The following is a 17042-nucleotide window of genomic DNA, read 5'->3' on the forward strand; positions in this document are numbered from 1 at the left end:
GCCTGCCCATATAAGGCTGTCCGTCAGCGGCAATCCAATAGAAGCACTGCCGCTAAATATTCACTGGTGAAGGACTGTGCTTATGCAGAGGAAGATGAGATGGTCAGGGTGGTGTTTGGCACAAACTCAGCGAAACGGCGAGAGAAACTTTTAAGTGCAGAGTCTTAGCTAACATCAAATACAGCCCTGGACATCTCACTAGATGGCACCAGCACAGCTGGGAACCTTTGATGCAAGTACACCGAGCGGCTTACATGAAATGACGCAGTGCACAGACAAAAAGCAACAGTTCCAAACAGTGCTGAACAAAAACCGAATTACACAATTGAGAAGGCAGCAAAAAAATATGAAGCGTGTGATATATTCAAGCATATTCATAAGTGCAGCTACTGCGGAAACAAAGCACACGGTGGAAAAAGTCAATGTCCCGCTAAAGGAAGACAGTGTAAAAAAAACCCATGCATGCAGTGTGTCACGTCTCAGATAAAGAGGAACACAAGCTGTTTATTGATGCAGTAAGAAACAAATCAATGAATGAAACCTGTTATTTTTACAACGATTGACAAACACGGAATGTAACTTGAACACAACACATCCTACAAATACAAACCTGATTGAAAGAAATAATGATAATCAAATCCTTGATAACAGCAACACTCATAACACTCACAAAACAATTACTGTATATTGACAATTATGTTACGTTATTTTTAAAATGTTCCCTTTTCTTTTTCATAACTTCTTTAACACACTACTTCTCCGCTGCGAAGCGCGGGTGTATATATAAATATATATATATGTGTATATATATACTCCGATCTACATACTCACAAATAGACGAACCACATGCCGTGGCGCGTGGCTTCGCCTCTAGCGCCGACGTTCGTGGTTCGATTCCCGAGAGAGGGTGCACTTAGTATGTACGCGCGCTTCCCGATTCATTTTACCCTCGCATCCCCTTGGTTTGAGATATATGAAAAAATATGCGGTTAACGCAGAAAGACAGATCACCAATTGAAGCTTTATGAATAATGGATACAAAGCGCGTTCCTAAGACTGATCGGAGGCAAATTTCATTTCAAAAGACTACCCGACGGAAGCCTTGATAAAAGCGTGGTTTTGTGCAAACTGTCCAAATACGAACCTGATTGAAAGAAATTATAATCAAATCCTTGATGACAGCAACACTCATAACGGTCACAAAACTATTACATTTACAATCATGTTACGTTATTTTTAAAATGTTTCCTTTTCTTGGCACAAGCACAGCTGAGACACTTAAAAAAATAACGCATTTAATCACACTTTCAATTCCAAGCAAAGGGGAACTTTTGTCAGTGCATGATTTCCTTGTACATCGATTACATTGATGCACACATCAGAGCTACAAAAATGTTAGAGTCGGAATAAAGCGCTTTCTTACGACTGATCGGAGGAAAATTTCATTTCAAAAGACTACCTGACGGAAGCCTTGATAAAAGCATGGTTTTGTGCACACTGAAAAGCAAGCAAAATTAGATGCATTACTGAAAGTGGACTTTGTGACTCTTATTGGGGATCATTGGACTCCCGTGACCGTTAGTAATTCTAATTACATCTAATTACAAAATGTTCAATGATCACACTGTTTTAGCCTAATGTACAAAATAATTTTGGCTAAGGTTACTCAAGAGTTTAAAGGTGAAGCTGGTCAAATTACCTTTTATGTTTCTGCCTTATTTTTTTAAGAAGAAAAACTGCACTTTATGTTGAAATTTTTGTTATTATTATTTAAAGACAATACCATTCTGAAAATGTACTTAAAGTACTTAAAATACCACTTTATTTTTAAGTCTGCCCAATTTTAGCCAGGGATGATATTTTTGTTTCTGTTTTGAATTGAAATGCAGTTTAAAAGCATTTTTTTTTAATTTCAGAAATTAAAAGAGCTTGAGTTTACAATATTCATGTCCATGTCTATTATTTGATTCTGTTGCACACTAAAACCCTTTTAAATTAAAAAAAAACATTTTGATTTGGGACAAATTTTCATGTGTGATTACATATGATTAATCAAGATTAATTATTACATAGCCTCTAATTAATTAGAGTAATTTTTTTAATCGAGTCCCACCCCTAATATATATACATATGTAGATATATATGTAGATTTGTATACAGTATATGTAGATTTGTGTATATATATATATATATACAGTATATATATATATATATGTGTGTATATACAGTATATATATATATATATGTGTGTATATACAGTATATATGTAGATATGTATATATATGTGTGTGTGTGTGTGTATATATGTGTATATATATATGTGTGTGTATATATATATATATATATATATATATATATATATATATATATATACACTCACCTAAAGGATTATTAGGAACACCATACTAATACGGTGTTTGACCTTCAGAACTGCCTTAATTCTACATGGCATTGATTCAACAAGGTGCTGAAAGCATTCTTTAGAAATGTTGGCCCATATTGATAGGATAGCATCTTGCAGTTGATGGAGATTTGTGGGATACACATCCAGGGCACGAAGCTCACGTTCCACCACATCCCAAAGATGCTCTATTGGGTTGAGATCTGGTGACTGTGGGGGCCATTTTAGTACAGTGAACTCATTGTCATGTTCAAGAAACCAATTTGAAATGATTCGAGCTTTGTGACATGGTGCATTATCCTGCTGGAAGTAGCCATCAGAGGATGGGTACATGGTGGTCATGAAGGGATGGACATGGTCAGAAACAATGCTCAGGTAGCCCGTGGCATTTAAATGATGCCCAATTGGCACTAAGGGGCCTAAAGTGTGCCAAGAAAACATCCCCCACACCATTACACCACCACCACCAGCCTGCACAGTGGTAACAAGGCATGATAGATCCATGTTCTCATTCTGTTTACGCCAAGTTCTGACTCTACCATTTGAATGTCTCAACAGAAATCGAGACTCATCAGACCAGGCAACATTTTTCCAGTCTTCAACTGTCCAAATTTTGGTGAGCTTGTGCAAATTGTAGCCTCTTTTTCCTATTTGTAGTGGAGATGAGTGGTACCCGGTGGGGTCTTCTGCTGTTGTAGCCCATCCGCCTCAAGGTTGTGCGTGTTGTGGCTTCACAAATGCTTTGCTGCATACCTCGGTTGTAACGAGTGGTTATTTCAGTCAAAGTTGCTCTTCTATCAGCTTGAATCAGTCGGCTCATTCTCCTCTGACCTCTAGAATCAACAAGGCATTTTTGCCCACAGGACTGCCGCATACTGGATGTTTTTCCCTTTTCACACCATTCTTTGTAAACCCTAGAAATAGTTGTGCATGAAAATCCCAGTAACTGAGCAGATTGTGAAATACTCAGACCGGCCCGTCTGGCACCAACAACCATGCTACGCTCAAAATTGCTTAAATCACCTTTCTTTCCCATTCTGACATTCAGTTTGGAGTTCAGGAGATTGTCTTGACCAGGACCACACCCTAAATGCATTGAAGCAACTGCCATGTGATTGGTTGATTAGATAATTGCATTAATGAGAAATTGAACATAATATATATATATATGCCAGCAACACTCATGACAATGACAACACAATTATATTGTCAATCATGTTACGTTATTATTAAAATGTTACCTTTTCTTTTTCATTACTTCTTTAACACACTACTTCCCCGCTGCGAAGCACGGGTAATTTGCTAGTTTCTTATATATGCAACGTGCTGAAATGCACATGTATTACACACGCAAAGATACAGACGCTTACAATGTACACTAGTAGACAAATATCAAAGACCCGGCTACTATTTGGCCATGTCCCCTCTGAAGCCCGGCACTTATTAGAGACCGGCGACAATAAGAGATAAGATAACAATAAGAGCGTTTATTGGAGCATATATGGTACTTGAGTTTATTTTGTAAAACATTATGCGCCTGGGTAGGCATTATTGCACATAGCAGAGCAATTTTACAATTATTTTGTAGTTGCTCTGTTTATATCAATATTATATTAACTACAAGTCTTTTTGGAGTAGAAAGTCATCTGTGGAATATTAACATATAGTAGCATGGTTCCTTACCTGTCTGCTCATTAACAAAATATTTTTGCTTTTCCAGACAGTCCTTTCACTATTAATTTTATTTGTGTTCAAATCCTCACTCTGTTCTAAGAATGTTTTTAATATTTTAGAGATTTTTTTTTAAATTTATTTTATTGAAACTTCTTTCATTGAATATATGTACTTTTTGGCAAACACAAAGTAACTTGCTATTTACATGTTTTTTTCTTCACTTCATATCCTTGATTTATCGTATTGGGAATGTACTGTCATATGTTATCTCCATGGGAACATTTTAACATCATTCCCTAGATTTATTATATTGGGACTGTGCTTTCAATAGATACCTCACCATTGTTGGGGGATCATTTTGTTTTGGATACCATCTTTGGTATGTCAGAGAACCAGGACTTCATGAATTGTTGTCTCTCTCACTTGGGGAAGCAAATTGATTGGGGGTGTTTTAAAAAGAGCTTTGCTATTTCTTATTTATCCTTTCTATCAAGATAACTGTTAATGCCAACAAAATAATAGGCTTCATAGCCATATCACCTAAAAATAATCGGATAAAGGATATAGGTTATCTAGGTTAAAGCTATCATATGTAAAAATGTACAAAGTTAAAACTAATAAATGTCAACAAAAGTTCAGAAGCAATGTTTTTATGTCCAAACAGTGAACTTTGTGAGCTGGAATGTCAAAGTCGTCAATCTCAAATTAAAGAGAAAATATTTACTCACTTAACCCATTTAAATGGCAAGATAGTATTTTTACAGGTGACTTGCATAATAAGTAACAACCAGTTTCAATTGCAAAGGTATTGGATTGAATTGATTTTTTCACTCCAGCTGTGCAAAGAAAACTAGAGGTATAGAAATCTTAATACACAGAACTAACCTATTTGTTGCACCAGACGTAATATGTGATCCTGAAGAGCAATATGTCATGGTGATGGGCAATTTATTTAATAGTAAATTGATACTGAGAAATATTTATGCACCTGACATAGATTATAGAGATTTCATCCAAAATGTATTTGTATTTGTTCCTAATGTTAACACTCATAAAATTGTAATAGCCAGAGACTTTAATTGTGTTTTAAATCCAGACCCGGATAGATCTTCAGCTACAACAGTGATAACATCTAACATTGTAAAAATAATTACACAGTTTGTAATGTATCAGAACTTATGAGACCCATGGAGGTTAAATTCTAACCTTAGCAAATGTTCCTTCTTCTAAAAAGTTCATCATTGTTACTCAAGGCTTGATTTTTTCTTCACAGACACTTATTTTTTGCCAATTATCAAATCGAGTAAGTACGGCACTATTGTAATCTGCAACCACAACCCCCTTATCATTGACCTTAACTTACTGTATCATACACACTCATCTCGTAGCTTGCATTTTAACTCCCTGTCATTAGTTGATAAGCACTGTACAGAATTCATATCCAAACAAATTGATTATTTTCTGGAGAAAAATGCATCCCCAGAAGTCTCTGCTGGAATATTATTGGAAACACTAAAGGCATTTTTAAGAGGACAGATTATTTCATATCTTTCTCACAAACATAAATTGGAAGTCAAAAAGGCGTCTAAGTTATTTAACAAAATTACCAGAATAGATCTAGAATACGCTAGGTCTCCAAATGAAGCATGCTATACGAAAAGACAGGTTTTGCAATTAGAATTTTACCTCTTGACTACTAACGAAACGGTACAGCTTATCTTTAAATTTCAACATCATTATTATGAAAACAAAAAGAAGGCCAATAAGATTTTAGGTCAACAACTCCACAAGCAGGAAGTCTGCAATGTAATAACAGCAATTACCAACACAGATGGAGATAAAAATCATAGACCATGAAAATATAGGCCACATATTTAGAGAGTACTGTAAGTTCCAATGAAGATAAGACATAAACTATTGAGTTTTTTTGACTCATTAAATGATACCACAGCTAGATACTCTTAGTTCTGTGGAACTGGATAAACCCCTGACAATCTCTGAAGTGAGTTTATAGGATCTAGTAATTCTAAGTGCGAAAGTAGCAGTCCATACCCAATGGAATTTTATAAAAAATATTTCAAAAAAGTTAGCTCCACTTTTATTAGCAATGTTCACAGAAGCTAAAGACAACAAAAATCTATCTCAGCCTTTTTAGAGAAGCATTAATTTCTATCTTTCCTAAGAAAAATAAGGACTTACTACAATGTGCATAATACAGACAAATCTCACTCCTGAATGATGATGTTAAGATACTCTCCAAAATTCTTCCTAGAAGGATCGAGAAAGTGCTTTCTTTTATAATGTCACAAGACCAAACCGGGTTTATTATTATTCAGACACTTAACTTCTAACCTTCGACATTTGTTTAATATAAAATATTCGCTCATTAAATCTAATTCCCCAGAAATCTTACTATATTTCGATACAGAAAAGCATTTTAAATAGTTGAATGGGACTACCTCTTTACCTCATTGCACAAATTTAGGTTCGACCCAAACATGTGCATGGATCAAACTACTCAATACTAGTCCAGAAGCCTCAGTTCATATTAACAGCAATATTTCATACTGCTTCAAACTAGAACATGCTACTCGACAAGCACATCCCCTATCAGTATTGCTGTTTGCAATCGACATTAGTCATTTACTTTCAAAATGCATCAGAGATAAACAGAATTTTCAGAGAAGGACTTGAACAAAAAATATCAGTACATGCAGATGATATAATTGTGGTATAGTGGGTCCGTGGCTCAGAAAAAAATGGCCATTTTTAAATAAATAAATAATTGGTCGCGCTTGCACTGGGGAGTAGAGCAAGTGCAAGCAATCTGCTGACAAGACTGCTTGTCTCCAGATTGGTGTGAGGTGGTTTGCCATCTTTGTCGGCACATGTCAGGTTGTCATCTCGGGGGTGGCAATCAGGTGATTGCACCTGCAACCGCTCCTCAGCATATAAAAGGGAAGCTCAATTGATTGGGGAAATAACACAGACATCAGAGTGCACGTTAAAGAAGGAAAAGAGGGCAGGAAGACGTGAGGGAGAGAAGGTGCAGATGCAGAATAGAGACAGGGGCTGAAGAAAGTGGGCTTGAGAGAGAGAAGGCAGACACCTGGGATGATAGCTCCCAGAGAGGAGTGTGTGACCAACACTCGGGGTGGGTAAAATGGGTCACTCTGGCTGAGCATGTACAAGGAGCAAGAGTGACCAGGGTTGTCATGTACAAACAGTGCGTACGCACAAAAATGTTGTATATGGCCATTTCCACGCTCCAATCGCGATGTATAAAAAATAAACTTGGCGTAAAGCCACTCACATTTTCAAGCTCAATCCCTGGAGTATACAAGTTCTCTGCTTGGTGTTGCAAAATGGTGACACCCAGCGTCAAAGCAGTGTTATTGTTATTGTTATTTATTTATTTATTTTTTGATCCACATCCCTGATGTGGCTTTATCAAATACACTAAAGTTAACTGCATATCATTTATTAGTTTAAGGCATCTGATTGTAATTAATCTGTAACAATATAATGGTCCACAGAATGGCCAAACTATTCCAAATACCATAGCCACTTTAGCGTTGTTACTCTTAGTGGACTATTCAGAGTATTTAACCCACTGTGTCTGACTGTGGAATCACAGCTCTACAGCAGCTGATCAGAAAGAGAATTATAGATATACAGCATAAAGTACAAGCTGCCTCCTCCATGCACACTGTCTATTTGAACTTCTCACATACAGCAAACGTTTTAGAGCCTTTCCTGTAGGGACCTCGCGGTTCAGAAACAGTTTCATCTCAAGAACTATAAACGCACTCAATCAGTCCATTAAGTGGTCCTGGTAGAACTTTTTTTACTTATAAGTACAATTACAGTACCTCACTGTAAACTTGTGATACAGTTATAATATTGCACAACCTGAGCCACTTTATTAAGCACGTATTTACATATGATGACGACTGGCTTCTAAGTCAATTTAGATTTCCAAGCACTATCATATTGGACCTCTTGATGTCATTTTTAATATGAAATACAACAAAGTATATTTATTACATTATATAGATAAAATTTTAACATCATTTAAATAATCTATTTTGTTAAAAATTAAACATGTGAGGACACAGTGTTGCAGTGCTAGTGACGAGCTGACACCCCGTTCCGGGATTGTTCCTGCCTCACGCTGTATGCTTGCTGGGATTAGCACAACCCCGGATGGATAGATGGATGGAATAATTAAACGTGTACTATGAAGATATTTCAATGTTCCTTAAAAGTTTTGAAGAATCGTCATTCTAAGCTTACAGATGGCTTGACATCTATTACAGAGCTGATTGTGTGACATTTGATTACTTGGAGAAAGAAAAGTAAGGACAGGAATATTGGGTTAGTACGTTTGAAAGAGGCAGTACTGCTCCAATAAATTATTTCATCGAAGTTCGTGCACAGTGCAGTAAACATCTTGCAGGAAGCAGGAACAATCTTAGGATGAGCGCCAGCTTGTCACTATCACTGTGCCACCGCGTTCCCATGTTTAATACATGCTTTAATTCCCATCATTATGAAAATTATATCAAGTATATATCATGAGTGTCAAGTATTCTGTGACCTGTTGGCGTAAGAGTAAGCCTGTTTAAGAAACAAGTACTGATTCACACACATAGATTACATAGAATGCGAAGCATTTAACGTGCTGCTTTAGCTATGATGGGATTTGAGAAACTAGTAAATTAAAAGATTTTAAGATGAAGTTTATGATGTTCTACTTTAATGACAATATAAAGTACGTGATTAAAGTGGAAATTTCAAGATTAAAGTTGACATTTCGAGCTTTTTTTCCCTACTGTGTCCCTATTTTTTTTTTCTTTTCTCTGTACTCTCTGTACCCTAATAAGCTTCCATATGACATTCAAATGGTAGGTTATGACTCACCTTTTCATGGCAATCTTTGATATCAACATCTTTTTTATTTCGGGCACTGTGCGACTTTGTGAATTTGAACTTTTGAGTTTGTCTGCCACTCTGTCACTCAATCAACTTCCCTTTGTTGTTTATACCACTGTTTAAACCAACAAATAGTATGTTTTTCCTTGCCGCCACTTGTTACTCACTGAAATTCTTCTATTCCCCCCCCCCAAGGCTTTTGCCATTGTATTTTCACAGAATACTGAACTTAAGGGCTATTTATATTGATTTGCATATTCTAAGAGGCGTAATTTTGGGAGGAGAAGGTGTGGGATGGCAGGTGCGTGCACGTGCACTACTTTTCACGTTGACCGGGATTTACGTAGCGGAAGAATGTGGAAGTTGACGTATGCACAGATTTATGCATCTGGATTTTTTTGTGCGTATGCACATTTCCGCTTTTGTCCGTACGCCATGTTTTAGTATGAATTCTACGTACGACGTTATGCATGATGCCCCGGGTGTGCGAGTGACTTACCACAGAAGACTAGGAAGGCAGCAGGGGTCAATGAGGCTTGGACTCATTGTGAGCACCATGGCCTTTGGGTCCCCAAGCCTAAGTCAGGAGAGGGAGCCTTACATGGAATGGCTAAGACCCAGACCTGGGGAAGGTTGGCTGTGTCTGTTGGCAGGGCAACTCATCACTGCAAGGCCCATGCAGGATAAACAGAGGAGATGTCAGTTTTAAGATAGATGCACTGGGCTTTTAAAAATGGACAGTGTCCTGCCAGATGGATTTTAACCTTATTTTTACCGGGTTTATTTATGGTTTATTTTAACCTCCATTTTATACCTTTTTATTGGACTATTTGTTTATTGAAGTTTGCACTGCACTTTGTACACTGTTTGGATATGTTTGGTTTTTAATAAAAGCACTAGAGCACTTTTTCACCTACTCCTTGTTTTATGTGTTGTCCTCATTTGCTCGGCTCATCCCTCGGAAACATTAGTAGCTGGTTCCAGAGGCTCATTGTGGGACCCGGTAGTGTGGGAACAATCCAAACCATCACAATGGTACTGTGTATATCTGACCCACAAAATTCTATTCCCGCAATCCTAAAAGCACTAGCATATTTTCAAAAGATATCTAGACTCAAAGTGTATTTTTCCCAGTGAACTCTCAAGCACATAATATTAGACTAGACACATTCCCATTTATCTTAGCAGATCAGTTTAAATATCTAGGGATAAATATCAAAAGTAAATTTAAAGCTTTTTTTCCAACAAAATTTTGTTGTCTGCGTGGAAAAATATAAGATATGAATCGATGGTCCACCCTCCATCTGACTTTAGCAGGGAGAATCAACACCGTTAACAACAACAACATTTATTTATATAGCACATTTTCATACAAAAAAATGTAGCTCAAAGTGCTTTACAAAATGAAGAATAGAAAAATAGAAGACACAATAAAAAATAAAAATAAGTCAACATTAATTAACATAGAATAAGTAAGGTCCGATGGCCAGGGTGGACAGAAAAAACAAAAAAAAAAAACCCAGACGGCTGGAGAAAAAAAATAAAATCTGCAGGGGGTTCCAGGCCACAAGACCGCCCAGTCCCCTCTGGGCAATCTACCTAACATAAATGAAACAGTCCTCTTTGTATTTAGGGTTCTCATGGAAGGACTTGATGATGATGGTCACGTAGACTTCTGGCTTTCAGTCCATCAATGTTGGAGCAAAACGTTAAGGTGAACATCCTTCCCAACTTTCTTTTTCTATTTCAAACTATCCCCATATACATTAATAGGTCTTTTTTTTAAGAAATTAGATTCATTCATTCACCATAACCCAATTTTTTTGGAATCTGAAACATCCATGCATCCAAATGGCGACTCTACAACATCCTAAAGTAGAAGGGGTCATGGCACAACCTAACTTTTAATTAAATTGCTGCATATAGGCCATAAAGACCTTGATGACGACATAAATTGATGACCATATCTGGTCTTTATATGGCCTGGTCTACAATAGAATTAAAATATTACAGTACTTCTTTTTATTCCCTGCTGTATGCTCCAATAAATACAAACTATTGTCAATGCACTAATAATCCAATTGCCCTTCCTTCGCTCAGAATATAGAATCAATGTAGGAAACACTTTAAGACAGAGAAGCTCCTGTCTGTTGCACTCTGCATGACAACCACTCTTTTCCATCTTTCAAACATACATAGTATTTAATGCTTGGAAGATGTCTGGGACCAATACATTCACATACTTGTACATTGATAATGTTTTTGTATGCTACAAGCAATTAAGCTTCAAATTTAACTTCTCATGAACACAACTTTTTCACTACTTTCAAGCTAGAGACTTTGGTAAATGGAACCTGCTCAATTTTCTTCACCTTCCGCTAATTTCTATTCCAGAAGAAATATTGATCAGTCTTGAAGACTCACATAGCATCTTCACAATTTATAAAAACACTTTAAAGTCCCTTCTTTTCAAAGATCTCTGGGCACAATGGGGAAAGGATTGTTCTCTTAACATTTCAGTAAAGGAGTAAAAAACAACCAAGCACAAAATACATTCTAGCTCCATATGCACAAAGCACTCAATTATTCAACTTACAATCTTGTATAGAGAGCATTTATCTTGATTAGATAGATAGATACTTTATTAATCCCAAGGGGAAATTCACATAATCCAGCAGCAGTATACTGATACAAAAAACAATATTAAATTAAAGAGTAATAAAAATGTATGTAAAAACAGACAATAACTATTTAAAACTATTCAAAATGTTTTCCAGGGCAAGATTCAACGTGTGAATGTTGCAGTCTATCTCCAGCCTAACTGGGCCACATGGTTTGGATGTGCACCAAATTAACATCATTTTGGACAAAAATCTTTGAATGCCTTTCAGATAGCATTGTTGTCACAATCACTTCTAACCCATTAACAGCTGTGTTTGGTATACTCCCAGATAGGCTTAACTTGGAGAAGGACAAACAAATTGTAACTGCCTTTACCTCACTACTAGTACATGCTCAATTGGAGGAATCCAAACCCTCCACTTTTAAGTCAGTAGGTAACTGATGTCCTATACTGTTTAAATTGGAAAAAATAAAATCCTCACTCAGAGGATCTGTTGAAAACTTTTTAAAAATATGGCAGGATCTAATCAATAACATTTTAGAATAAACTTCTATATCAGGGAAAGGATATTCATCCTTCCTTGCTGCTTTAAAAAATTGCTTTGTTGGCTGGCTGTATTTTCTTTCTTTCTTTCTTTTGTGTGGGGTTGAATGTTGGTTTGTTAAGTTTGATTTGATTGTATGGATTGTTATTTGCTTTTAAATAAAATAAATAAAAAAAATAGTTCACCAGCAAACTTTACATGTTTCAGTGTGCTTTCTGATGAACTGGCACCCTATCCATGGTTGATTTCTAATTCTGCCAGCTTACTCCCACAGTGGGGTCAATAATGAGTATACAGATGTACTGTATGACAGTTAGAGTTATGCTAATGACATACTTGTGACCTCGAATGATAATTTAAAACTCTGAGCTAAATAATTGTGCAGAAGCATGTCAGACGTTTGAACCAATGAAAAGCAATGCAGTATAAATAGAAATGGCAATAGTTCTTGTATCTAACGGTAGATTGGTAACAGAGAAACCAGAAACAAAAAAAACACAGACAGGCACAGGAATAATAAGCAAAACTCCTTCAAGTCAAAAGTTTGGTCATGATGTTCAGAATTATATTGCTATTTAAAGTAGGAATTTGTTTTGTTTTAAATCAAATGGATTCTCTTTACTCAATATGTTAAACACATTTTGCCAGCTCTTATGATACCCAAAATGTTTAAACTGTTACAATGTGCATTAATATATTTTATGTATCAGCATTGAAGAAGTCAGAGCCTATCCCAGCAACATCAGTTGTAAGACAGGAGCCTTATCTGCTCTATATGGAGCATCTGTTCATCACAGGGTATAGTCACTCATACTAGGTCAATTTAGATTGGGGTGTGGGTGGAAACCCATCTGGGCAAAAAGAGAATGTGCAAGCTGCGCACATGCAGCGATGAGGCGTAGATTCTTCTGACTTTAACAACAATACCATCGTGTTAACATTTGCTATAAACATGGGCCTTTGCAGTATCTGTAATATCAAATAGTAGTGAAGTGATTGCTTAGAGCTATACACTCTGTGGCTTAAATATTAGGTATATTCCAGCTAATATTAATATCACTTAATATTATTTTCTTTAAAGTGATTTCTGTAACTGAAATTGTTTTTATTTAGTGTCATATTGTGATCACTTTTGCGTAATAAATATCAACTTCTATTAGTAAAGATACAACTTTATTTATTATTTATTTTTTTGTGTTCCTTCACAGGTAACATTGGATGACCAAGTTCCTATTATACAATCAGCAGCTTAGGTAAAGTAGCTGCAGAAGTGGAGTTGGATCAATAATCCCTGAGTATGGGAGGAAATCAGAATGAGTCAAAAAAATAAACAACATCCCATCTGTATTGGCCTGCACAGTTCCCTGAATCAATTTGTGTAGACAGTAAATTCCTAGTTAAGTTTTTAGTTAAATAAAGTACAATAACATTCGCTATGTATGTTCATGACTTATAGTGCATTGCTTCTTACATGTCTTTGTCAGAATGTGATTTATTTCCTTATGGATTGTTGCTAGGAGCTATCTCTTGCAGAATGTTACTTTAACAGAAGTATACTATATCTGACCCAATATCATGTGTTAGACAACTATTTCCTAATCCCTGTGATAATTAGAGTTGCCAAAAGACTATGCAATTCATAGCAATTACTGGCCTGGTAACTGTAATGTACTTTTTTCACTGAGCAATGATGTTAATTTGATTTAGGTAAAGAAATGTATCAAGTATTAAAAAAAAGTTCATGTACAGAACTGAACTTTGCATACTGTCTAAAATAGTTATGAATAGTTTTAGTTGTAAACTCTGTTTCCTTTGGTGTTACTGCTCCATCTATGAAATCATTGATTTATACTAATGAATTGAGTTTTAAAAAGCTTCATGCCTCATCAGCAGTCTTTTAAATTTCAGCTATTTGTCATATGTCTATAAGAAAGAGCTCCTACGAAAAAAATCTATTTTATATTAAAATGTTAAATAATCCATAACTCCTAATTCGGCATTCTTTTCCTTTTATGTTTGTTTTCTTAATGTATTTTTCTGCATTAACAGGTAAGAAAGGCATCCATAGTTTACCCTCAGAAACAACCAGTGTAATGCAAGCAAAACAACATTAACTTTCTGTATCATGAGTTTCTGCATTATTTAAATGTTTTTCATCTTAGCTTTCTACATTAATGATTAAGTCTTTTCTAGTGTTGTAACATTGAATGACTGATTCTGCAGCACAAGTAGACTTTAGAATTTTGTAGACAGCTTAACTTTGTACTGTAATCTGCTGTAAGCACCTGATGGGCTGTATGTTCAGATTTTATCATGTACTTCTATAAACATTATCAGTATGCACACTTTCTTTTTCTTTGTTTTACTCATGTAAGAGAAACTATGGCATTCAGTAGGAAGCTTGCATTAATCTTGCGCCTTTATTTTCTTTTTTCTTATGTTTTAGTATAATGCTAGGATGTGAAGTGGATTTTTGTAAGCTATTAATGCTTATCTTTTCAAGTTCATGCATTTTGATTTTCTTTTTTGAAATTAATTTCCATTAATTTTGTTAGTATTGTTTATTGGACCTGTACATATTCAGAAAAAAATTCTGTTTGATTGGGAGTTACTTTAATTATGTTTTTGACCATTTTGTACTTTAGTTTTTGCAACTTGTTAGAGTAAAATTAGTCAACATCAGATGTCCATCTTGTATACCCAGTTATGTTAATCCTATAATTCTGAGTTTGCACAGTTACCATTTAAATTGTTTTTAGTTCATGCGTTTCCTTTTTTTAAAGGGAAAAGCTTTTATAACATTGTTTTCCTCTCCATATGTCACTGACGCGTGCAAAAAAACACCCCATACTTTTCTCTTTTGATGGCATTTCTTGATTTCTTCCATAAAAAGCACATTGGTAACTCATCTCAGTATTCTATATTGTATGTACTATTTAACAATATCTGTCATCAGAACAATTTCAGCATTTACGCTGCCACACTTAAAGCGATTTGTGAATGCCGTTTGACTTTAGGCAGCAGAACTGCTATTTGGGATGCGTGAAAAAATAAGTGTTGTACACTTATTGCAGACTTTAGAAGATTCTGGAGTTATGGGATTCTTGAGTTATCATGATGCATTATGCTCATGTGTGTTTTTTCCATTAAAGTAAAAGAGACACCATTTCCTTTTTTGAAATGACAAAAATATTTTCCACTTGTTTAAGACAGTTTGAACTTTGTTTGCTTTATTTATCTTTATCTTGATGTGCTTACATATTTGTGCCTGTTATCAAAAGGAAAATGAGGTGGTTTTAGCCTGGAAAATATCTCCACTGTCAGTTTTATTTCAAGATCCCAAAAGGTGTAAAATATCACATGACTGGAAAAGATGTAAAAAAATAAGGATATGAGAACAGCATGCAGGTGGTCATGGTCCAGTTAATGATACTGTAAGTAGTAAAATGTGTCGCAAGAACACATTATTGATTTTCCCTACTGGTTTTCATCACACACACTGAAAGACATGTTACTTTTTTTAGTCTTAAGGTCTTTATGTGAATATTAAATGTGGAATATGCATGATTAGAACATCCTACTTTACTATTATGGAGAAAACATGAGATGGGGTAAAATACAATTTATTTGGCCAAGATATATTGTGCAATGAACTGTATAGCCTTTGGTTCAGGATGTACTTAAGGCAGACTGAAAAACTACAGCAGTATTAAATTTGTGTGATTAATTTTTATTTATTCATTTTGTTCCTTTTTTTAACCTTATTATTTAAGACCTCTTGTCTGTAAATTGATTTGTGGTATTTGAGATGTTCTATAAAATACTGTTCTAGCTGATCCAATCATTTAGTTCAGACCTGTGTAGAGTAATAAGAAACAACTGAAAATGGATTGTTTCCTTTAGAGGACATGTAAAGAGGAATTAGTGCTTTGAAATTATTAGCATGACACTGACTGGAAATACTCTGGAGAAAACAAAATGTTAAAGAAAGTTGCCTGTACTGGAGAATGTGTCAAAAAGTTGAATTTAAACAAAAATCTTGTAAATTTATATTTAGCTGATTATGTCTTCCAAAACACTTCAAATACGTACTTGTTGATATTTTTTTTATGTTTTTTTGTTTTCCCTTTTTAAAATTCACTCTTTGAGCCTCACTTTGTATGTTTTTGCTGTTTGATTTTCCATTTTTTCTGTTGTGCATTTCTTACCACTGAGGAAATTTTGCAGAGGACATGTCTTTTTATTAGAAGATACTTCTTAGTAAGTGTTATCAGGGCAATGTTAAATGTATTAGAAAGTGCAAATAACTATTTAATATTATGTTTTTTGCATGAATACTATGCAATGAAAAATGTGATTTTTTTTGCTTGTAGACAGGTGGTTGCACATAGACATCTGTTTACAAGATGATGCTTCCTAAAGGCAAGTCAATTCCACTGTCTTTACTTTATGTTAGTTTATCACAAAATGTACTTAATCTTTCCTGGACATTGAGTACACTTTTATTGACCAATTTTGATTAACATTAAATAACAAAGTAAGCCAGAAACATGTATGTATGTTTGTAACATGGAATGATATTTTCATTCAGATGTGTGGATAAAATGAGTATAAAAGAATTTCCACCTGTTATAGCAGATTACTACAGTTTCATAATGCATATTTTATTGTAGGTTTACAAAATTGTTTCTTACAAAGTAAATTTTTCATGTTTACAAAATTTTAACAAAAACAAATGCACTGTATTATTACAAACAATAAACCTTTTAAAAAGATATTTTTGACTTACAGTATTTTTTGCATCAAATTTACATAACTGGAAATATTCAAAGTATAACAAAAATATAAATATATATCACTATATA

The 17042-nt window shown here is 35.0% G+C and overlaps 1 protein-coding gene across 1 annotated transcript in view; it reads left to right on the plus strand.

Annotated features, from left to right (window-relative positions):
* LOC120527400 (lysosome membrane protein 2-like) overlaps positions 1 to 15551 on the plus strand; it is a 140802-nt gene extending 125251 nt beyond the window's left edge. The window contains exon 12 of the mRNA XM_039750775.1: positions 13386 to 15551. Within this exon, the coding sequence (XP_039606709.1) occupies positions 13386 to 13430 (45 nt within the window). The 3' untranslated portion in view covers positions 13431 to 15551. The remainder of the gene's footprint in view (positions 1 to 13385) is intronic.
* Positions 15552 to 17042: the final 1491 nt, after the last annotated feature.

The sequence above is a fragment of the Polypterus senegalus genome, chromosome 4, assembly GCF_016835505.1.
Source record: "Polypterus senegalus isolate Bchr_013 chromosome 4, ASM1683550v1, whole genome shotgun sequence".
Classification (NCBI taxonomy): domain Eukaryota; kingdom Metazoa; phylum Chordata; class Cladistia; order Polypteriformes; family Polypteridae; genus Polypterus; species Polypterus senegalus.